This window comes from Kryptolebias marmoratus, linkage group LG11, assembly GCF_001649575.2.
Source record: "Kryptolebias marmoratus isolate JLee-2015 linkage group LG11, ASM164957v2, whole genome shotgun sequence".
Classification (NCBI taxonomy): Eukaryota; Metazoa; Chordata; class Actinopteri; order Cyprinodontiformes; family Rivulidae; genus Kryptolebias; species Kryptolebias marmoratus.
This window is the reverse complement of record NC_051440.1, coordinates 2,294,802-2,319,468: the sequence shown is the minus strand read 5'-3', so window position 1 is coordinate 2,319,468 and position 24,667 is coordinate 2,294,802. Positions and strand designations below refer to the sequence as shown.

The 24,667-nt window shown below is 39.3% G+C and overlaps 2 protein-coding genes across 3 annotated transcripts in view; one reads left to right on the top strand and one right to left on the bottom strand.

Moving 5' to 3' along the window:
• LOC108248114 (voltage-dependent calcium channel subunit alpha-2/delta-4) overlaps nucleotides 1-24,667 on the top strand; it is an 88,682-nt gene that overhangs the window by 38,291 nt on the left and 25,724 nt on the right. The window contains exons 19-27 of the mRNA XM_017436638.3: nucleotides 2,294-2,365; nucleotides 2,712-2,773; nucleotides 2,856-2,923; nucleotides 3,126-3,171; nucleotides 4,263-4,360; nucleotides 4,650-4,740; nucleotides 4,893-4,985; nucleotides 7,202-7,323; nucleotides 7,417-7,485. Coding sequence (XP_017292127.1) covers nucleotides 2,294-2,365; nucleotides 2,712-2,773; nucleotides 2,856-2,923; nucleotides 3,126-3,171; nucleotides 4,263-4,360; nucleotides 4,650-4,740; nucleotides 4,893-4,985; nucleotides 7,202-7,323; nucleotides 7,417-7,485 — 721 coding nt within the window. The remainder of the gene's footprint in view (nucleotides 1-2,293; nucleotides 2,366-2,711; nucleotides 2,774-2,855; nucleotides 2,924-3,125; nucleotides 3,172-4,262; nucleotides 4,361-4,649; nucleotides 4,741-4,892; nucleotides 4,986-7,201; nucleotides 7,324-7,416; nucleotides 7,486-24,667) is intronic.
• On the bottom strand, nucleotides 7,606-22,738 carry LOC108248113 (leucine-rich repeat and transmembrane domain-containing protein 2). 2 transcript variants are annotated; one of them, XM_017436636.3, is made up of 4 exons: nucleotides 22,387-22,738; nucleotides 14,348-14,481; nucleotides 12,614-13,297; nucleotides 7,606-12,334 (listed from the first exon to the last, which is right to left on the bottom strand). In XM_017436636.3, exons 2-4 carry the CDS (start codon nucleotides 14,391-14,393, stop codon nucleotides 11,856-11,858), a joined length of 1,209 nt encoding a protein of 402 aa, XP_017292125.1. In that variant the 5' UTR covers nucleotides 14,394-14,481; nucleotides 22,387-22,738; the 3' UTR covers nucleotides 7,606-11,855. The 2 variants fall into 2 exon arrangements, with proteins under 2 accessions (XP_017292125.1, XP_017292126.1); XM_017436637.3 differs by lacking the exon at nucleotides 22,387-22,738 and having other exon boundaries at nucleotides 14,348-17,349.

Here is a 24,667-nt window from a genome sequence, read left to right as displayed (position 1 = left end):
GGACTCGTTTCTGGTGAGAGTTGGACTCCGCCAAGGTTGCCCTTTGTCACCGATTCTGTTCATAACGTTTATGGACAGAATTTCTAGGCGCAGCCAAGGTGTTGAGGGGATCCGTTTTGGTGGCCTTAGGATCGCAGCTCTGCTTTTTGCAGATGATGTGGTCCTATTGGCTTCATCAGACCTTGATCTACAGCTCTCGCTGGAGCGGTTCCCAGCCGAGTGTAAAACAGCCGGGATGAGGATCAGTGCCTCCTAATCCGAGGCCATGGTCTTGAGCCGGAAAAGGGTAGAGTGCCTTCTCCGGGTCGGGGAAGATGTCCTGCCCCAAGTGGAGTTTAAGTATCTCGGGGTCTTGTTCACAAAGAAGGGAATCCTTGAGGCCTTCAGAGAAGGCCTAATAAATCAGTCCATTTGAAATAAAATAAAATAAAATTTATTTATTTATGCACATTTACAAACATCCGACAATTATCTGGCCCTTGTTCTGGATTTGTGTCCTGGGAGCTTGAGCAGGGAAGCTCAGACCTCTTTTTTCTTAGCCATCTCTTCCAGGAGGATTCTAAGATATCCCCAGGCCACCTGAGAGACATAATCTCTCCAGCGTGTCCTGGGTCTTCCATGGCGTCTCATCCCAGTGCCCAAAACATCTCCCTAAGGAGGCGTCCAGGAGACATTCTGCCAGATGCCCAACTTGCCACAACTGTCTCCTCTGAATGTAGAGGAGCAGTGGCACTACTCTGAGTCTCTCCACAATAGACACAGTTCTCACCCTATCTATAAGAGAGAGCCCAACCACCCTGTGAAGAAAACTCTTTTCAACCCCATATATCCAAGATCTCATTCTTTTGGTCACTACCCAGAGTTTTTGACTACAGGTGAGAATAGGAACTCAGATGGACTGATAAACAGATAGCTTTGCCTTGGAGCTCAGCCACCTCTTCACCACAACAGAGACGTACAGAGGATGCACTGCACTGCTGCAGAAGCCGCACCAATCCGTCTGGTGATCTCATGCTCCAATCTTCCCTCACTCATAAATAAAACCCTCAGAAACTTAATATCCTCTGCTTGAAGCGGCACCTCACTCCCAACCCAGAGAGAGCAGTCCACCCTTTTTCAACTGAGGACCATAGACTCAAATTTCGAGGTGCTGATTCTCGTTCCAGCTGTCTCAAATTCGACTGTGAATTGCTCCAGTGGGAGCTGGAAATCACGTATTGATGACAGCAACAGAACCACATTATCTGCAAATAGCAGAGACAGAATCGTGAGGCCACTTGAAGTTGAAAAGTGTTCCACATTTAAGTTATTGATTAAATGTCAGTATTTCAATGATCAAGTTTAATCACAAAAACAGTTTTTTTAAAAATACATTTTAATTTTATCATTCAATTCATAATTATATAGACCTAGCATTTTTATTTTAAATAATGATCTTAGAAGAAAAAAGAAAGAAGAGAGAACTTTGGCATCATACATTGGAATTATAAGTGGTGTCTCTTCATATCAGCAACAAGCAATAAAAGGCAGTCTTTTGGCAATAGAATAAAGTAAATGTAAAGTGCCTATAGTGCTTAAAATACCAGTAGGAGTTATATACATATGTGGTTGGTATGTATAGTGGGTAAATGTAACTATTGAAAATTTGTATATACTGTTTTACAGATGTAGATACCAATTATTCCATCGCCTGCGTCGTTTCACTGGGGATAACAAAAAGCCGGTTGTTCCTGAGAAACATAAGATAAAAGTAGAGTCAAAACTGCCCTCAGAGTGATTACCTGACAAAGTAGTTGAACATAGAACATAGTAATTTTTTGATGCTGCTGCATTAATAAAGGCTGTAGAGATTAACATAGGCACTAAAAGCACCCAAAAAAATAGAAAGTTGGAGAGAGCCGAGCCACTGTGTCTGCATGCAGCACAATCTTAACTTCCTGTTTGACCAAAATTTTTAAAAATAAAACATGCTTTTTAGCACAAGAAATAGCTGAACAATATGCTTGAAAGCTTGAATACACTTGTAAGCTATATCATTGCTGTCTCCTGGGACAGCAATGAGCCAGCCCTACTTTGAACTTTCTCTGTAGTATACCCCTATGGTCAATAACTAAATGTTTTACAATTTGTCCTGCTAAAACACTTTTTAATTTTTTAGCTTGTGTTTGTGTATGCTACTGCAACAACTGTGCTTATTTCCTTAGCCAAGTTTACTTATGCAGAGAAGTATAGTTTATCTTTGTTTCATCTTATTTTCAATCCAAAATATAAACATTATCACCCCAAATTTCAGTTGAGGACAGCCATGGTGAGAGGAGAGACGGGCAGCATCACACTAAACGTCAGAGCTTCAGTGGATAAAGGGGTGAGAAGTCCATCAGTTCACACCTTGTTTCTTTAATGGTTTTTAATCATTTTAGCTTTTTCAGTCTGGTTCCTGGAGTTTAAACTTAAGCTGCTCTGGTAACTTTTACTTATATTAAAAAATAACTTTTCAAGTCAGTTTCTCTGTGAGATAACAGACTCTTCTGCTCCAACTTATTGTTCTGTGCTAAAACTAAAGACAAGACAGCTTTCAGGAAAGTGACAACATCAGAATTTGATAGCCTTTATTGTCATACTGTACAACAATCCAAGATTATAAACAGTTACTTTATAATAGCTTAGATTTACTATTCTGATCATTCTGTGATTCTTTCTTCATGCAACAGAAAAGACCCCTGAACCTTGTCAATAATTATTTTTACACCAACATTGATGAGACACCATTCAGGTAAAGCAGCAGTTCTGTTCACTTGTAGTTATTTTCTGACCTTTAATGTTGTGTGATGTCTATCTTTGCTGTTTCTCTGCAGCTTTGGTATGGTACTGACCAAGGGCCATGGAAGCCTGATGATTATTGGAAGTGTATCTGTGGAAGAAGGTACAATTTTCTGGTGTTCCTGGCAGTTCAAATTCTGCTTGTTCCTCGTGTTTACTTCTGTAGTTTCCAGAAAAATACAGCTTATTTTAAAGAAGAAATCAATAAAACAGTTTTTAGTTTCAGGTGCTGATTCATCAACTTATTCACTTGAACGATTTCATTGATGCATAGAAATTAAAACTGAATTTATTTTCCTTTGCAGGATTGCATGACCTGACCTCCCCTGATCTCAGCATTGCCTCTGAGTGGTATGTTAAATCACATGGCATCAGGAATGAAATGAACTAACCTCTAACACTGGTGTCCATGGTCAGCCACATTATTTGTCCTCAATCACAGATAATTTAGCAACACTTAAAATATACAAATTTTGTTATTTCTAATCAGTTGTCAGTTAAAAATCATCTACATTATGGACCAGAATACAGGATAATGAACAAATCTTAAAATTATTAGGTTAGGGGAGTTTGTTGAACCCAGAATGCTGGGTGACAGGAAGAGCTCATAAGAAAACTGATTTATTAATAAATGAAAGCAAAAGGCTGTCAGGGCAGCAAACAAAACTTACAAGAAGTTGGATCACAGGGAGCTCGAGGAAGGAGACACAAAGAGAATCAGATAACGCACAATAGCAAAAATGAACCAGTGAGTAATGGAAGCTAAGGAGCGCATTATATAGACAGAGGCTGATGAGGAAGTGGACACAGGTGACTGATTAGTAACTAGGAACAGGTGCAGATGGGTGAGACCGACTGACATGGAAGCTACCGAGGGAGAGCGAGTGATGGCCCTAGGAACACAGAGGGCACAAGGAGCAGACTACACGACACGACAGGGAATGGACAAAAACACATGGATCACAAGAATCAAAGTAAAACTATAGGAAAACAAGAGAAAACAATTAGACCTAATACAAAAGAACTAAAAAAATAACTCAAAATACTCAAATCCTAACTAAAAGAGTCCCCACAAAGTCCTCTCATTTGCTTCTAAATGCTGTATGCAGAGAAAGTAAATAACGAGTAAATGTGAAAGTGAATGTGTAAATTAATAATAAATTAAGGGGAAAAATGTGTACCAGAAGTGCCTGCAGTGACTGGGTCTGTTTGTAAAATAACGCATTAACTTTGAATGAAGTAAATTTTAATGAATTACTTTTTACTTTTACTTGAGTGGATTTTTACACTAGTAACTTTATTTGTACTTGAGTAAAATTTCGACAGATTAACTGTATTTTTACTTAAGTATGTTATTTTAGTACATTGTCCTTCCTTGGTACAAATAAAATTTGTCAAAGTGTCTGTAAGCTGCTTTGTGTGTCTCTCTACATTTTCCTCAGGACTTACTGTGAGACAGACATCGACCCTGCTCACCGAAAATACTCCCAGCTACAAGCTGCCATCAGCTACTTGCTTGGGAAAGAACCGGATCTTGAGTGTAGGTTTTTTACCTTAAAATTTTTTAATCAAATTGAAATATTAATACTATAATTTGATCATTTACATTGAAGGTGGTATCTAACTGTGCTGCGAGTGTTGGAGACTAATTGGTGACTCAGGATTGCAAGAAAATAGGTGAAAATAGGTCAACTAGTCTTCAACAATCACAGCCCAGTGACATACTACCTTTAAGTAAGCAAGATTGTTCAATGGTTTCAGATTAAGATAGATTTAGGTTTGGATGACCTTTGTTTTACCTATATTTGACTTAACCTACCCATGTCCAGGTGATGAGTTATTGCTACAGCAGATGTTGTTTGACGCCGTGGTAACAGCTCCACTTGAGGCCTACTGGAATACTTTGTTGCTTAATGACAGGTCAGGCACATTTAAAATGAATTATTTTGTTAGTTTAGTTAAAAAATTATCAAGGTAGCAGACAGGTATCTCTGGTCCTGACCTGAGACAGTCATTTCAAACTTTCTAATGAAGATACATAATTCCTTTTCTTTCTCATGTGAATCTTGAAGATTGGAACCAGGAGTTGAGACAGCGTTCCTTGGGACTCGTTCTGGCCTGATGCGAACCATGAGATATACAGGAACTGAGACCAGAGTTGCAAAGTAAGAGGCAAAACAGAGAATTCAAACAGCTCCTATCCTGGCTTTCTTGAGATATACAATATGTGTGTGTGTGTGTGTATATATGTAGATATGTATGTATATGTATTATATAGGAGGTGGGCTGATTTAACTAACAAAATAATAAAATATGTTGTGAGGGAGAGAAATTAAAACACTAATAGAGAATACAAGTGTAAAGTTGTTCCATGACAAAACAAAACAATCCAACTTAGGAAAAACAAGGAAACTATAAACAGACACTTGATGATCAACAGAGTAGAAATCAGGCATGAATTAAAGGTCCAACAGGATGCACCACCATCTAAAATAATCAAAGGGAGGAATTCTACAAAGTAAAACAAGAAGTCCCACTAGAACAAAGAACGTTGAAAACAAGAAAGGTCTTTTGGTACAAAATAATAATCAAAACGTTAAATCAGAATCAAACCAGAACTCAAAACGTACAGATCATGACAGCACCTTTGTGTGGGGAGGATCCATGTTCTCCCTTTGCACAAGTGAGTTTTCTCCAATTACTCCAGTTTCCTCCCTCAGTGCAACAACATTCAAGCTGACCTTCAGTGTAAGTGTTGGTCAATGGCAGTATCTCTTGTGATGATCCTGTGATGAACTTTTACTTGTTCAGGTGTATTTGAATTCTCACCTTCTGATTACTGAAATAGGTTCTGCCCCACCTCCACCACCCTGAGCAATACAAAGTAGTTATAGAAAAGGAGAGACGGATGAAACAATTCAGGGACCCATATCCCAGCTTGGTGTCAGTGTTGTTTGATTTCTGTTTCAAGTGGTCGTCTTTTCCGGAGTTTTTGCCAATGTCTCCTACTACTTTTCATTGATCTTATTTGAACAAAAATTCAAAAACCAAAATACTTCTGATAGACGAACCAGAACCAATTCAAAACCACTATAAAGTTGGCAGGTAAGTGTTGGTAACAGCCACTACTAAAACCTGATATTTGGACATAAATGTTGAACTGTATTCACATTGAACAGCTGTCAAATCACAGCTGTCATTTATACATAGTGTTGTCACGACTGGGGAGAGTTGGTTAGACCCCAATGCAGACTGAACAAGGAGAAACTAATTTATTTACAAAAAGGAAAACAAAAGGCTGACGAGGCAGTAACTAAAACTAAATAACAAAAACCAGGGTTGCAACAAACACGAGGGGCGAGACACAAGGAAAAACAGGACAGCACATAGGAGTGAAAATGAACCAGCAAGTAAGTGAAGGAGATGACCAGGTTTTAAAAGACAGAGGGTAACGAGGAAATGGAAACAGGTGACTGAGTGGCAACAAGGGACAGGTGTGAGTGGTGAGGCAGGTTGACCGAACTACTGAGGGAGAGTCAGAGATAGCACAAGGAACAAAACAACAAAGAACACATTAAACATTGGAGAATAAACATAACCACAACAAATAATAAACCCAATACAAAAGTAAACCCAAGACCCCCAAATCCTGACATGGGTGGAGGTCTAACAAAATGTTACCACAGTTGATCAACTAAGTTCAGAAAGTTAAACACAACAGCTGTCAAAGTACACAATTTTTATGCATCTAACACAGTTTCTACATTATTAAATGGTTGTTTGGGGGTTATATAACTCAAACTCATCACGGTTTTTGTAAAAATTTGCGTTAGAAAACCGCAAATGTTCTTTGCTTTTCTTTATAACTAAATCCAGAATTTGGAATATCTCAGCTCAGCTCATTTACATCTGATCTTAACCCCAACTTTTGCTTTAACACTTTCCACCGCTTGATTTCCTCCCCAAAATGACTCTACTTCTGTTGACTATTATCCATAGAGAAGAAAGAAATACTTCACCTTTTCACTTTCAATCTGGAGTCTTCGATTCCATTGTTCTTCTCTGACTTTGCTTACATCCAGGATTTTTTTTACCAACTCAATATCAGTCGGGCCCAAGACTGTCTGAAGTGTACTCGTCAATGTTCACATGTGAACAAATGATTCATAATTGTTTGCAACAAAACATAACTCTGCCAATTTAGCTCATTTATTACAAATTATGGGGTAGACTTTTGGTAGTAGATGATGCATATTTAGTCGTTATTTTTATCATAAATAATACACATACAAAAATTTCAAATCAGAAATTTGAAAAATCATGTGTTTTGACAGCTATTATGGTTTTAAATATTGTCTGATGATGAACTTATTCCTCACAGGAAGTTCCTGACTCCCTCTGATAAAGCCAACCTGTTCACCATTGATCACTTCCCACTGTGGTACCGCCTTGCTGTGGAAAACACTCCAGGCAAATTTTACTACTACTCCGTCAATGACAAAGGTGATCATCCACCCAGCTCCAAACATTTAGTAGCTGATTGTCATGAAGAGAGTAACCTTTCAGTGTTTGTTGAATAAAAGGTATTTCTTACAGGAGTGAATTATGTGGTAGCCACCACAGCAGTGACGGTAACATCTGGAGGAAGGACAGCCATGGCTGGAGGTGAGTCTCAGCTCTGTAGCTCCAACTCAGAAGAACAAACAAAAACTCTGGAAGCATTTTCATCAACAGGCATTCTTCGTGGTTTAGTTGTTTACCAGTGGTCCATACTGTAGACTGCTAACAAATTATACAGGTCAAATATAAAAACAGAAACAGCAGTCCTACTAAGCTGGGGTGTCCCTTAAAGCTCCATTTTAACCACTCTTTTGTTTTCCCTATATATGATGCCTCTCTTTAGCTGTTTGTATTCAATTTATATGCATTTATTCTTTGTAATTTTTTACTCATAATTGTATGTTGCTTTTAACTTCATTTTTATTTGTACTGCATTGTGCGTATAACACTTTGGGATAGCAAGGAGCTGTTTGTTAAAGTACTTTATAAATACATTTGACCTTCACTGATTTTATGAACTGGAATAACCACGTGTTTCGAGATTTTGAGGACATGTTACATTTCTAAAGACTAAAAATAAAATAAAATACTGGCCCTTATACACTTGAGCAGGGCTTCAGTAGCCAACCACAGATATTGTCTTGTTTTTGGCTCTTCTTGACTCTTATGTGGGAACACCTTTTTGGCATCCTGTAGACTTACAAGGAAATGCTGCCTATCACTCAATTTGCCACTCATTTCTCATTTTTCATTGCTAAACTGAAAAAATAAAACTCATAAAAATAGTTAGGAGCATTGGCAAAATCAGTGTATGACCTGAAGACATTTAAAATACAAGCTGAGCTTTCTTTTTTTTTTGCCAGCAATAATTTTCATGCTGCACCAGGCTGAGTCCAGGTTACTGGAAGCCATTTTGTTCTCAAGTCCAGCTTTATAGCTTTTCTTCACTTTACAGATCTCTGCTTTCAGCTCCTTTGTGGCTGTGTAGAGAGGTGATCTGTCACCTTGTTTCAATGCTTGGTTCTTTTTCCTAACAAAAGATTGATCAGATTTAGTAACTTGAGGCTTTTTATTGGGGTAGGTTTATTTTAACATATGTTAAATCATTCAAATCCTCACAGATTTATTTGAACATTTCCCAGTCCATGAAGTGAAAACATACCTGCAAAAAGAGCATGGCCTCATTTTTCCAAACTTTCACATCTCTCGTTTGGACTTCCCGTTTTTAAACCAGTTTGGTATGTGGGGGAGACTTAATGCATCCTTAATGACCATGTAGCATAAATCCAGTGTTCTACCTTCTTGGTCGGGCAGGAGACATACCGATAAAAGTTTGTTTGGGTCCCTTTAAGTGGCATGATTAAAATCCCCTAAAATAAAAATTGGTACCTCCAGGGAGATGGTTTGAAGTCTCTGTACAACCTTGTATATTGTACAGGGAGGTGGAGGCAGCATTTGTTTTTGGGTGGATAAAAGTCACAGTTATAAAACTCTGTGGAAACTCTCGTGGTAAATAATAGGGACGCAGTTAAAAGTTTAATATTCCGTGTGCAAATCCACTCTCGGACAGTTTCAGAGCTCCAGTACCTATTGCTGATGTCCTGACATACCTTGTCTCCTTGGGGTTTTCCTGTTGTTTTAGTGTTGCAAGCCAGACACCAAAGCCATCAATAAGAAGCTAAGTGTCAGGTTTTGCTCAGTAAGCCAACTTTCACTGAAGACCATGATGCTGCAAAGTCTTTCTGGAAGCAGACATCCCCCTGGAGGTTGTTTAGTTTGTTCCTCAGAGGCCTGACGTTTGACAGGAACACAGAGGGCAGGGGGATCCTGCTGAGCAACTGTTTCTTTAGAGGCAGTCCAACACCTTCTAGTTTACCCCTCTTCCTCTTTTCCTGTCACTTTTGCTAATTCCTAAACACAAGAACTGCAATATTGTACCTGCAGTTTGGGGAAGATTTGCAGAGTTCACTTATAGCAGCATGTCACAGGAATATTCCTGACATGTCATTCCCATGGTGGCAGCTTTGTTTACAAACAAAACGTGTGATACAAGCCAAGGCAATGCGAAATAAAACAAACCCATGTCAGCCTGATGTTAATTAAGTTCTAAAGCCCTCAGGGACACAAAACCTAGAATCACATAAGCATTGAGAGCACTGAAAGACAACTAACGTAGAGGCCAACTTCTTGATGCTTGTCACTGCATGCAGAAGCACCCATTCTTCACCTTAAGTCAAGTGAACAGGTCAAAGTTCATCACAGGGCCATCACAGTCACACACATTTTGGGAAGATGAAGGCAGTTTGAATGTGTACAGTGGAGGGAATGTGTTGAGGTTTGTGGAGTGAGATGTTCTTTCAGATAAGAGTTTCCATAAACACCCTGATGGGTGAGGAGGGAGATCTTGTAATCAATCTTTGTATTGATGGGAAGCCAGTGGAGCGAGTATAGAGCAAGTGTTATATGGATCCTTGCAGTAGAGATCTGCATGTATTGGAGTTTCTGGAGACTTTTGCTCGAGGTGCCAGTGAGAAGATGTTTCATATCAAAATATTGACTATTTAAGACTAAGTTTTACTCATGGTTTCTTTCAAACCTTTACAGTTGTTTTATTGTATTTAGTTTTATCAAAATCTTGATTTTACCAAAGCACAAGGTCATCAGAGTCACACACATTAAAGACAAGTGTGCTGTTAGTTCAGTTATACCTACATGTGTGGCAATAAGGAGAACATTTAGAAACATCACAGTATTTCAAAATTTATCTTCACGCTGCTACAGGAACACTTTTCCCCACCTCTTTAGCACCCTGCATGCTGAGTTGGTCTGCCTTCCTGTATTCTTTAAACAGCTGTTTGACCTGTATGTGCTCCACCCCAGATGTCCCTAAGAACATGGTCAACAGTACCTGGACATTTGACCAGAGCTGCCTACCATGCAGACCAACCAAATAGATACCTGCCCACTAAAACTAGCAGGCTTTTTATCACTTGTTGCATCATACAGCTAAAAGAAACAAGCCCCCCTAAAAGAACATAACAGTCAAATCACATCTTTACTTTGTCCTGGAAGAAGAGTACAAACAGAGCTCCAGGGCAGACTGTTGAACCAGAAAAAAAAGTTGAGGAACAGAAATCAAGTTGAGGAACAGAGCCGCGGCAAGCTTGGCTGGGGATGCATCCCTTTTCTGTGTTTTCTGTGTTTTTCTGTGCTGTCACCAAAGACCCAAGGGTTTCCCAAACAAAAGGAAAGCTTTTTTTAATTTTGGTGTCCTTGGGGAGAATGCAAATGGACAATGGAGGAACTAAGAAAAGAATCCTAATTACAGTTATTTGACTCAAGACTAATTGCTATAAAACTTAATTTCATAACTTTGTTCACATTATAAATTAATTCCAATTTCAATTAGATTTTACTTCTAAGATATTCTTGTTTAAATTGTGATGTAAGTAAGGGTACCGGTTAGTAATCCTGCTTTAATTCTAATCAAGCTGCATACAACTGTAAAATGAAATGACTTTGAAAAGTTATCATCTAAAAAAGATTATGCTGATACAAGGGATAGATGAGTTTGGTTTTTGATTGATGAATCAACTGGTTTTGGGATTTGTGTACTTGTGAGACCTGTTGTTATGGATTGTTTTTCTCAAATTTATGATGTGTGTTTGAAAAAAAAAACTATTTACATAAATAGTTGAATAACTTGAGCTTGAATAACAGTCCAGTTGAAATGGATAAATTTTTTTGTGCTTATGAAAAGAAAAACATTTGACAAAGATTTGGAACAGCTCATGCGAGATGACATTCTCATGTGTTTTCACAATAACATTTGATTGTGTGGAATGACAGAACAGCTGCTGGGTTTTAGAGCTGTTGCAGTTCGCAACGTGGCCTCTCGATGTCAGCAGAATCCTGACATTGTTTGAATGCAGCATACAAAACCAGAGGAGTTAAAAGATTTATCTGAGCAGCAGGACTCTAACTTAATCTGTTCTGAGCAAATTTAACAAGCTATATCACACATTAACAAAGAATTACTCATCAAAGCAACAAATATGAAATCCAACTACTGGTGAGAAATATGTTTTATACTTTGGTACTTTTGAAACTTGTATGTTTTGCCTGTCCTCAGATATAAAAACAGCTTGAACAAAAGTGCAGTTATACATTTTCAAAGAAGAAACAAAAAAAGCCATAAAGAATGGTGCAGAAATACTGAACTGCAACTTCAGAGGAGTTTAGAGGCTGACTGAGAAATACAGAGCAGGGAATAAGGACTCACAGAGCATCCATACATTAAAAGAAGCTCTGCGGCATTCCAGCATCCTCTCTATTAGCTGAACAATCGGTCCCTGTCCAGAGAGTTTCAGCACAGCAGCAGAACTGTAAGCTTTGGTTCCGCAGACTCTGTGTCATCAGCAATCAGAGCCAAGGGAAAGAAACAGCCAAAGCAAACAACCTAAAATCAGAATGCGTCAGAAGCTGCTGATTCGATAGCCATCCACAAAGTCGCAGGCTTCTATACTTGGCACCACCAGTGTGTCAGGAGACGACCCTTGCCCGTCCTCGGTGTCGGCGTCAGGTCCCAAGTCGGCCATCAAAGGCTGCCCGCGGATCTTCATCTGTCTCTGGTACCGCGCCATGATCAAGGCATAGATGCAGCCGTAGGTTGCAGCCACAACCATCATGACACACACTGTACCACAAACCACCCCAGCAACTATCTGGGTGCCATGTGCTCGGCGTACACTGGCAGGCCGGTAGCGCTGGCGAACACAATCATCTGTGCTGCTGACCCGTCCGGGTGGGCAGGGCGGCCGTGCGGCCTGATCCGACACACCTTCTTTGGTTCGGTTCTGCAGGCAGTAGCTAAACATCTCTCCTGGTACGCTGCGGATGTCCCTGCCCTTCAAGTCCTTCGGGAGACTGCACTGCATCACATCTACCTGCCCATCTATAAAACAGATGGAGAGGAGAGACAAGGGCAGAGAGGGAAAAAGAAGTAGATGAAAGGGGGAAAAATAAATAAAAAGGAAAAACGGGAGGACTGACAAAGATGGAGGTAATTATATTCTTAGATGCCTTTGCTTGGCTTACATCCATCTTGTAAAAAGAGATATTGAGTGCTTTGATTTTACAGCTTTTCATCTACCCACTTTGGACTTTCTCAAGTTTGCAAAAGCCAAACTATCAGTACTGAAGTTTTAAGAAGCCTACTGACATCTCTGCTCACCCCTGTAAATTAACCACTCCATCCAGTGCTTGAAATCTCTCAGCTTACAGTCACACTTCCAGGGGTTTCCAGCCAGCTGCAGCTCCTGTAGTCTTACCAGTGGCTCAAATGTGACCCTGTCCAGAAACACAAGCCTGTTGTTGGCCAGGGACAGCCAGGTGAGTTTCTGAAGGTCATCCAGCAGGCCTTTAGGCAGCCACAGGAGCCCATTAGAGGACAAGTCGAGCCCTTGCAGTTGCCACAATCCCTTGAAAACCTCCATGCTCAAACCAATACTGCCTTGATTTCCGTTCAAGTCCTTGACAGTCACTCTGCTGTCTGCAAGGTTGGAGGTGGACAGACGTATGCCGAGGTAGTTAGAAGACAGATTTAATAAGCGCAGACTGCTCATGCCCAGGAAAGCTCCAGGCTGCAAATTGTAGAAGTGGTTCTGGGAGAGATCCAGGACCTCCAAGCTGCTCAGGTTGAACATACCAACGTTGCCCACTGAGGAGAGGTTGTTTTGGGACAGACGCAGAACCAGACAGCCTGAACCTAGCAGTTCCAGGATAGGCGCCAGAGAGACGAGGTCAACAGCAGAGCAGTCAGTTGTGTTCCTGTAGCAGGTACAGACACCAGGACAGCCACTGACTGAGCCCAAAACTCCCAGCAGAACCAACACTATGCTGGCCCAAGCCACACAGACTGAAAGACATGAAAGAGAGAAAATGCACTTTAACAAAATATGGCTGTGTACAGTATATTTTTTAACTCACAGGTCTTGTCAGTGTGTAAAATGTTCTGAGAAGTCTCAAAGGTACAAAAATAATAAAGATATTTTTTTGTTTGGATGTTTCTATTTTAACCCTCTTGAAGCCTTCGTAACTGAAGAGAAGAAGAGAAGCCCTTGTAACTTTGGGTCCATTTGACCCGGAGGCCAAGGGAGAATTAAATAGTTACAAAGTAATCATTGAATAAACATCTACGAATATTTACTTTTGAACTCAGCTCAATTCAAAATGGCTGCATCAGCTAACTGACCCGAGAAAACACTAAAATGGTTATAATTCAGTCAATTTTACAGATATTGAATTATAATTTGGTGTGATAGTAGCTGAAAGTCGTCACAACACATACTTAAAGCTCTAACAGATCCCACAATTATGCATGAAATTAAGCCTAAAGTGCATTTTGAGGTTTAACCAACACAACAACAACTCCATTTCTCATCTTAAGATGAACTTTGTTAAAATCTCTGACAGGAAAGATGCATACATTAAAGAAATACTGTTTATTTCCTGCTGTTTTAACAGTGTTGTTTAGAGCTTCAGGAAGAAGGTTGTAGATTCAACTTCAAACCAAAATCTGTCTGTGTGGCGGTTAAATGTTCTCCCTGTGCACGCATGGTTTTCTCCCACAGACCAAAACAATGCATGGTAGGTTCATTGGTAACTCTAAATTGTCCCTATGTGCAAGTGAGAGTGTGAATGGTTTGTCTCTATATGTCACTGTGATGGACTTGTGACCTGTTCAGAGTGTACCTCGCCTCTCAGTGACCGCTGGAGATAGGCACAGCTCCTGTGACCCTGAACAGGAACCATCATGTGAAGAAGATGGTAGGATGGATGGATAGTTTATGGGCACAGGTTACAAACTAACACTGAAGAAATTAAAGACTGAGCTCTAAAGAACAGAAAGCATGTTTCAGCTGTCAGGGGAACAAAAAAAAATTAACTCTACAATGCGAGTTCTCACCTACACCCTTCAGCTGGCTGAGGCCTTGTTGGTCACAGTTCTGCATATCTGTGGCATCAGGTCTACAGGAACTTCGGGTTTCGATTTGTTATTTTTTGTTGCTAGGTCACCCTAACACAGTTTCAGAGAAGATACTGAAAAACAGAAAATAGAGACAGGGAAAAAACATAAAGACACTGGGAGCTTTGTTGTCAAGCACATGATAATGAATTAAAAAGCACAATAAAAACAATGCAGTTGAACAGATAAAACAATTACCAGTAAAACGTAAGTAACGTCAAGTCTCTGTTGTGTTACAAGCCAGTGAATAAAAATATGTTTTCAAACGTGTTTTAAAAGTGGACAGTAAAGGGGCCTTTCGAAAGTGCAAAGGCAGAGCATTTCATAACTTAGGGGCACCAACAGAGAAGGCAGCTGGTCAGCGGACCTGAGTGACCGAGAGGGAGTGTAGTGGTGGAGAAAATCTTTTAAGTAAGGCAGAGCAATGCTATTTAAAAAATTAAAAACGAACAAAAGAATTTTAAAACAAACTATAAAATACACGGGCAGCCAATATGAAAGCAAAGCAAGAAACGCTCAAAGTGACTTTTTCAGTTTAATCTAGAAAAGATTTCGGACTTTATGGATGATTAAAAAAACAAACAAATATTTCCACATGATGTATAATCTTCATAATACTTTGTGATGTATTTGGATTTACTTTACTTTCCTCCAGCTCTACAAAGATTCCCTTTTTATCATCATGTTGATACTTGATCTGAACAGAAGATTTACTTGTGATGCACACTGCAGTCTGTTTTCTCTAACAGAGACCAGAAGCTGCTCAGCTCATAACAACATGATGTGGACTGACTCACATGTTTAGATTAAAGTTTTACAGTCTGGTTTTTATTGTAACCTGAGCTTTTGATTTATGCTCACTGCTTTTAATGTTGAGAGAACACATTCATATTGAAGTGGAATGATCCTTTTCTTTTTCATCCAACACCACCATCAAGTCATGTCACCATCTTTTCTTTTGTGTTCTTAACATCCACTAGTGCATTGCATCATATAATGTATAGGTTTTTGTTGTTGTTGCTTTTATTCATGTGTCTTTGATTCTCTTGTTTTCCCTCTTTTTATACATTTATGCAGAGAAAGTTGTGCAGGAGACATAAAATTGCAATAAAAGTTTTTGTCACTCATCTGTAACTACGATAAAAAGTCTGAAGAAATGGTGCTTTAAGTGTTCTCCTTTGGTATAGGATTCTTTTTTTGCCCCCTGAATTTTGCACAAAAATGCCAGTCAGTCTATTGCAGACTGCATGATGGAATGTGACAAATGAGGTTTCAAATTACAGAAAAAAACAGAAACTACAGTGAAGGTGTGTTTTGCAGCAGTCCCAGACACTGCCACCATACTTCCACGGTTAGAATTGACTCATGCTGCAGAAGAGACTGGAGCCGAATGCTGTTGGTTCACTGCAGCCACAGCTGATATCTGGGCCAACACAGCAAGATTGGGCTCAAATGAGGCCCAGACCAAAAGCTTAGAGCGCCACATCAACTCCTAATCAGACTGACTGACCAAACTAAGCTATCCTGGACCAAGGTTGTTCGTAATTACTGGATCCACTTCAAAACACTGGATGAACTTTCAAACTGATTCTTGGCTCTGTCTGACAAGACTCCCACTCACCAATATGAGGCTGATACTACCCCTACAATGGCTCCCAAGCTTTGCACTAAAAACTGTAACAAGACCTTTTCCAGAGGTGAAACATTCATCTCTTTCATCCTCTCAGTGTAAACTCCTGAAGTCTCTGTCTTAAGAGAAGCATTGGAGTCCTCAGCTGCCCTAGGACAGCAGAGGTCATGGTTGTTTCTCCATCAGCACACAGACTCCCGCAGGAGGGAGACCATTGGGCATCCTTCATGCAGCTCTTACCCAATCTGGAACATGCAGCAAGGAAGCTCTTCATCTCAATAAGCTTGACCTTCGCGGCATTGGCTGATTCACCGGGTTATCGAGTCTTATCACATGGCTCTCTGTATCTCTCATGGTCTTGGGTTTACTTACAACTATGACACATGTAAATAGTACCTCTTTTTCCCACATGTATATGTGGTTTCTAATTGTGCATAGAGGAGAATCACACCTGCAGGGCATATTTGCATCCATTTGTATTTTTAAATGAAGGCATGTCAGGGGAGAAGTCTCCTCTGTGCTCGGTTCCACTTTGATCTAGATGTACAAAGGAAATGTGTTTATGTTCATCCATATGCACATTTTTTTACAACTGCATTTTTTTGTGTGTATGATGTTTTCTTGATTTAGGCTTACACCATGTTTTTGTAGAAAATCCACAAATATATTTGTGAGGCCCCTATTGATTATCTACAAAAAGGCAAAAAAACAAGCAAGATACTCCTTTTTCTCTAAACTCATACCAAACAATAAAAACAACCCAACAAAACATGTTTTTGGTATTTGACAGACTAACTAAGCTTGCCCCAAAAGTATTGAGCAATGTTTTAACGGCTCCAATTGTGAGGAATTTGCAGCCCACTTCAGAGGAAAAATAGAAAGTATCAGGTCAAATCTTTTCCAGAATCTTTTTCAAATATAGACACATAAAACCTGTTGTTGGTTAGTGAAAAATGCTGGAGGAATTTATCCTAATTGATGCTGGAATACTTGGTAGAATTATCTCTCAACTAAATCAGGCAACTTGCTTTTTAGACCCCATACCTACTCTTTATTTAAAAAATTCTCTCAGGTTTTTTTGTATTTTTGTGTTGGTGGCTTGGTGGTCAGTACTGCAGTTTTGTAACCCTGACTGTGGGCTTGAGCCCAGGTTGTGTCAGGAAGGTTATTTGGCATAAAACAATAGCCAAACCTCTTTTGCAAGTTTTTTAGCTGTGGCAACTCCTGCACACAGAAGCAGCCAAAAGAAAAACAACAATGACAATAACTGTCTTGGGTAGACTTGCAACCTGTCCAGGTTGTACCCCACCTCCTGCACAGTGACTGCTGGAGACAGACACCAGTTCCCCCAGGACCTGGAAAAGAAAAAGCAGGTAAATAAATGAATAGATGGAAGAACTGTTTGGGTGTCTTCTACTACTTATAAGACTGCCATCATTAAACCCCACCAGACGAGAAGTAATCCAGATGCCTCCATGCTTAATACCTACAGAGTGATTTCAGATCTGCTGTTCTTAAGTGAAGTTTAAAAAAGGCTTTTTTTATTCAATTAATTTTTTTTTTCATAGGTATGAATAGGTCTGATTTTAAATACAGCCATAATACAGAAACAGCATTGATCAAGATTTTAAATTACCTTAGATACAACATGGATTTAAACAAACCTTCAGCTTTAGTTTTATTAGACCCGAGCTCAGCATTGGACACAGTTAGCCACACCATTCTTGGAGGTTCTGATAACTTGGCATCTCTGGAACTGTTCTTAAGTGATTTAACTTATGTTCGTAGATGGACAATTATTTTTATTAGTAAAGGTAATTTATCATCTAAACATTATACACTTAAATATAGAGTTCCACAGGAATCAATTTTAGGCCCCATGCTTTAAATTTATTCAAGCTGCCATTAGGAAACATCATCAGGAGACTGCATCAAATTTTACATGTATTCAGATGACACACAGCTTTATCTTGCTGTGTCTCCTGATGACCCACTATAAAGAGTCAGCTGAAGCAACACTGAACCAGTCCCCCTGCATCCACAGCAGCTGCCACAGGAAGTGCCACAAACAAAGTTTCATTGTAGAATACATCAGCAATAAAGCATCTCATCTTATCTTAAATTATCTCCTGCCACTCTTCCATGAAGCTCAGCTCTGTGCAGCTTCTAGTGGTCCTATAGACAGATCCTCCCATCTCCATCAGGGTTATTTTTGTCCTTCTGTGTGTTTCTCTGGTTAATGCCCTCCTTACCCACTCTGTAACTTTTGGTAGATGATCCTCTCTTGGCAGGTTTGCTGTGGCAGTATCATCCTTATGTCCTAATAATGGTTTTAATGGAGCTCCATGGGCTGTTCAGGGTTCTGGGATATTTTTTATAATCCAACCCTGATCTGTTTTTCCCCACAACTTTGTCTCTGACCTATATGGGAAGTTCATTGGTCTTCATGATGTCTCTTAGTTGTTGGTAGCTATCACTACTTAGAGGTGTGAAACTGCTGTTGATTCTGGGGTCTATCAGAACAGATGGATTATACTGAGAACATATGACTCTTCAATCCCTCACAGGTGGATCTTATTGAACTAATTGTTAGGCTTCTGAAGGGAATGACTGGGGCTTCAAAGAAAAGGAGGTGAATACATATGCACACACCACTTTTCAGTTTTAGAAATAGTTAAAACTATGTTTTCCTTATTTAACTTCATTAATTTAAAGTATTTTGTGTAAGGCCATTTTCAAACTGAAAATCCATTTAATTTCCAGGATGTAAGGCAACAAAACAGAAACAAATGGCAAGGGGGATGAATACTTTTGTGAGCCACTGTAGATGGAGGATTATGTTCAGTAGGTGCTCACGGTCTGTGTCCCGTTCAGTTTATCCCTCTTACAGGGAACTGGTTACCATTCAAACACTGTTTTAGGAATTTTGTTCCTTCTTTTAAACCTTTTAATGAAGTTTTTTTATTTACCCAGATTTAGCTTTTTTGTTGTAAACATGAGGTTCAGCTTACTGTCTATGGTAAAAACTAAATAAATATGTTTTCTGATGTGACGTTGTATATCAACTCTACTTCAGCAGCCTGCAGGAGGCTGAGTGTAACCTCTGTTAAACTCCTATAAACATCATATAAAGGTAATGACCTCTGATCTCTGTCACTGTCTGTGACAGCGAATGAAGTCAGGTTTTAGAAAAGTGGGAGAAAGAACTGATGTTAATGTAGAGGTCCTGCAGATAGAGAGCAATGACAGAGTATTGTTTTCATCAAGAAACATCTTTGTTGGCCTTGATTTAGTATTTACATGTACATTATTTCACATCCAAACTCTTCACACACAACACGAGCACAGCTCTGAGCACCAGCCAAACATAGAGGTGCTGGAGTGTCACATTCTGTTTATCAAGTGCTGAAATTGCTCTTGGCTGTTTTTTCTCCATTCTGCACTTGTAATTCACTGAACCCTGAGAGTGCATGTTCCTGCTCCGGTACATTTTTTGGCCTCACTATATTTATGGGTTCCACTAAAAGAAAAAGTAGAATTGTATTTTATAGTGTTTGCAAAATACAGCAGGTGTAAGAAGAATCTTTTAGACATTATAGTTTTATTTGGGTAGATACTCTTATCTAGAGTGACCTATAAGCGTGTTGTGTGAGCAGGCTGATGGTGGGGGTGTTGGTACAGTGGTGGTAATACTAGGATATATTTGGCAAAATTAACAACCTAGCATTTCTTGACAGAATACATATCTCCCACTGCCTTTCATGCTAGAGTTTTAGACTTAAATCATCTTATGCTGAGAAATGACGAAGATGTAGCCATTTTGGTCAAACCTCAAAAGTAAATAATGTTATACGTGATCTCACATAAAAAGCAGTATCTTGCACAATCTGTTAGCGCTTGTAATATGTGTTGCGAATAACTGTCAGCTACAATTACATAAAATTTTAGCTCAATATCTTTAAAATAACTGAGTTATTCCCATTTTGTGCCTGTCTTGAATTGGGTTGGCTGCAAAAGTTAATCAGTCATAAATGTACATAGTAAAATCTGTCCAGTGGATTCTCACTAATCCAGGACATTGCAAATCCAGAGATCCTATAATATCTCTCATCCAGGACTGAAACATCACCATTTTGCCACCAGACAAAAGAAGATGCACAGTGGTCTTCAACATTTCTGAATGCCAGAAAAAAGTGTCCACATTATTTAGTGACAGCAGCACATATGATACTTTGAAAAGGGATCCAACCAGCAACCTACAAAGAGAAGGTCATAGACTTCCTGAAGATAAAGTGAGGAAAACCAAACTAAGATATAATAAAAGCTAACATAAACTAAACTAGGATGTTAAAACCTCAGCTTAACAGATCAGAAATGATAAAAGCTAAACTAAACTAAACTAAACTAAACTAAACTAAACTAAACTAAACTAAACTAAACTAAACTAAAGGTACTGGAAGGTTAACTAAGAGTACCGAAGGCCAGCTAAGAGTTAAAAACATTTTAATAAAAGGCCAACTAAAAAAGTCAGTGTATCAACAAAAAAAAAAAGAGGGAGATATGAGAGAGGGTTTCAGCGAAGACATTGAGATTAGGGTAAGGAATGCCCACAAATACTGTCCCACATAGGCCTCTGTCTGCCATAGTTCTGAAAGTGATGAAAAGTTTTGGCCTTGGGAGGGGAGCCCGCACAGATCCACTGGTGTCCTGGGAGAGAGGAACTCTTGGGCAGAGAGCGTCAAGTTTACATAACATCCAGGAGAATTTTGAGATAGCCAGCCTTCCAAGGCTGACTCAGTGGAGCCAGATTTAGATATCAAAATTGTTTAGGTCAGGCCGAAGGCATAATTTCATGCCAGCTTTAAGAGTCCCACTGGTACATCTGAATGGCGAATCCATACATCCAAATAATGTGGTCACTTCCGCTGAGCCGAGTCAGTAACTTCACCAAGGTTGATTGCATTCGGCCAGCAAGTTCTAAGGTCTACAGCTGGCCTGCGATTCACAAGAGTTGTCCAGTATTCGCCTCTGTTTGCAAAGCAACTGAATCTGAGTGTTCACTGCTCAGCACATCCCTTCACACAAGCCAGGCAGCCTTGTCATGGCAGGAACAGCTGACTGCGTCTTCCGAATTTCACGAAACACCAGGAAACCACCAAGCCCAAAAAGCAGAAATCCTGTTTTAAAAAATCCAATTATGTACTTGTCTTCAACATCCTCACACAATGTTCCACTTCTCCCAGGAATCCAAGATGTATGCAACTGGAAATGTCCTGTTGAGGCATATGGGCTCTTCTGTGCCCAGTCTAGTCATCGAGAAAATTTGATCTATTGCGTTGAGAGACCAGCTGACCAGATCCATAATAATTTAATTTGGAAATTTTGCAAAGAAAGGCCCCAAAGAAAGAAAGATAATTAAAAAGCAGATAGGGGGGTTGTGTCCGCCTTCAGCTGTTCAGTTTTAAATAGAGCTACAAGAGGAGCTGCCAGAGGAAACGATACAATCTCATTTAGAAAGACAACATTTGGTCAAGGCTTCTCTTTCAGAGCATCACATCAGTGGATTTCTCTACCTCAGTCAGTCATCCTGTTACTCATTCAAATGCAGTGTGAAATAATGAATGTTGGATAATCAACATTAAGTAACTCTTATAATGACATGAGATGTTTTTCATTTTATGGTTTTATTGTTTGAGATGTTTCTTGTATCTATATTTTAACATTTTAATCTATGTTGACTGCTGTTTTTATTGTTGTATATTTACACCTTCTAGGCAAAGGGACTTCTGATGGCTAATTCTGGTAAATTCAACTTGTTTAAATGTTTAATAATGTACACTGTGCCTTTTCCTAAATAAATTAATTAGAAATTAGAAAAAGTAGTAAAAGGTCGTCTAGAAGCGAAACGTAGCAAAATGCTAACTTAAAGCTAAAATTAGCTAAACAGTAGCTGAAAGGTTAAAATAGCTAAATGTTATTTAAAAGCTAAATGTATCAGTAGGGTAGACAAAAATAGAAAGCAACAAAAGGTTAGCTAAAAGTTACCTATTTCAAGTAAAGTTAAATATTTTGAAAAGGATAAAAATTAAAGAAAAAAGTCAGAGTATCTTTTGAATGAATTGAAGGTTTTGATATAAAAACAGCTACATACAGAATAAGTTAGATTGCCAAATACACAGAAAAATAAAAAACAACAGGAAAAGAAAAGTGTGAATTTGAAAAAAAAAATCATTGACTGCATGTCTGTCTGTTGCAGATCGAAAGTTTCACACCTATTGGACAAATAGCAACTCCAATGAAGTTAACACACACATACACAAAGTGAGAGAGAGAGAGTTGTGTTACTCACCATCAGCTCAGCTTCTTTAGCCTTCAAAGGGAGGAAGAAGAGAGATTTTTTTTCTTTATCTGCAGCTGAAGTAACTGTTTTCTGAAAAATGATCTTGGATTTTATAAAACCTCCTGACCCTGACTGGCTGCTCCTTAGGACACTAACCTGTCACAGATTAAAATGGCAGCAGCTTCATTCTGTGCTCAAAGGCTTTGCAGGACTTCATCAGGCACTGCTCCCCATCACCCTCCCCCTCTTCATCACTGTCACTTGTTCCCTCAGCTTTCTGTGACAGGATGAGAGCTCCATCTAACAGCTGCCCATCGAGCTGACTGAGCAGAGATGTGAGGAGGAGATAGTGAAAAAGGGGCTGGGGAAATCACATGACTCTGCTGATGGTGTGTGTGTGTACAGCAGTGAGTTAGATTTACTCTGCTCATGCCTTTATCCTAATCTCAAGTGATAATGCAAGATATCAAGATATCAGTGTTGTATGGGTTGAGAAAGACTGTCAACTACTACCACATCAATTTTTTAGCTCAATATTTGTGAAAGTGTCTGAGTTATAGTCTGTTAGCTTTGGCAGCCATCTTGAATCAAGCTGTCACCAAAAGTTAATCAGTTGTAGATGTGTATCCTGTTATCATCTTCTTCATGTTTCATTAAAATTTCTCCAGTGGTTCATACAATAGTTTGCTAACAGACAGATACATGAACACACACACAGTCACTGGCAGGAGTGTAGCATGAAAATTTTGGCCCTACGTTGTCTTTTTGCGATGTTTGATAATAAATTCTTAAAAAAATTAAATCCAGTAAAGTCTTTAGAGGTCGATTTATTGGAACTAATGACATTTCATTTTAATTAGTTTATTTTGAAGAGTAGATTTAGTATTACAGTACAAAACTTTGGTAACAAACACTACACTTGTGTGAAATCTTACTAATCTGATCATTTTACAGAAGCTAAAAAATATCAAAGATGATAGACAGTTCTGTCAGAATGAGTTAACATCTGATTTGTACATAAAGCTTAGTGAAAATAAAGTGGAAAACAGAAACTTTCTCTTTGAAACTAAGTTTACAAACACTAGAGCCTTCTGCACACAGGGCAGTCCTAATATACTGTATGTTTAGCTTCTTCAGTACATTTAACAACCATTTAGCCTGTCTCTAGAGAAAAAGTTAATTGGACTCTCAAAATGACATTAAAACAGACTCTGTCTCTCAGATTTAGCTTCCCCGTCACAAAGACAAAGGCGGATTCTCCTGAGAGCAACCTGAAATATTTGTGCTCACTGATATTCAGATAAGAATATTATCAGATGTGTTTTGTTTTGTTGCACACTTGTCCCTGCAGACCGCAGCAGAAACAGTTCAGCTGCAGCACTGAAGGGCAACAATAAGGACGCTGCTGGCAGGAAGGACGAAAAAAAGAAAATCAGCAGAATGAAACCCAACTGCAGAGCACAGCAGAACAGCACGGGATCTGCACAGAGGCTGTTTTATGTTGGAGAGTAATTCCTCCACAAGTTTATGGGATGTAAAAATCAGGACTCGACAGGAACACAAATGCTGTGTCACAGTTCTTCCCTCTAAATCATGCCTCCTTACACTGAGCACAAGTCAAGTTCAAAACCCTGTTGTATGACTGTGCTGCTGAGGTATCTGATGTTCAACATCTCTTTCCAGCAGACTGGCATACCAACACAGTTTTAAACTGCCACTATAATCCCAGTCCCTAAGAAAACAAATATAATCTGCCTAATTGACTAGTGGTTTGTGACTCTGACCTCTGTCATAATGAAGAGCTTTAAACAGTTCATCAGGAATCATGTTAAAGCCAGCCTTCCACTTTCTTGGACCTCCTTCAGTTTGCTTATCATGCCAAATGGTCCACATCTGATGCAATCACACACACTCTTCAGGCAGTCTGCGCTGACTGGAAATGTCACTTTGTAGCTGGAATAAGCCAGTATCTCAGTGGGCTGCAACTGTTGGCATCTAGTTGGAGAACAGCATTCACGAGGGAGTCTCAAAAGTATATCAAAACAATTGCAGTGGTTCTCAATGTCAGCTGCCAAGGTGGGTACAATGCCGGCAGAGGTGGGAGGTGAAATAATGTGCTTGGCTTAGAATGCAGCTTTGCTTGCATGTGCCCAAAAATAAGCCACAATTTTCAGAAGCTGGCCGCACAAAACACAGTCACAAACACTCAGAATTCAGTGAGACTGCAACAAAAATCTTTCCTATTTTCCCACAACTTTGAATCACTGACTAGTGTCCAATAATCCCAGCC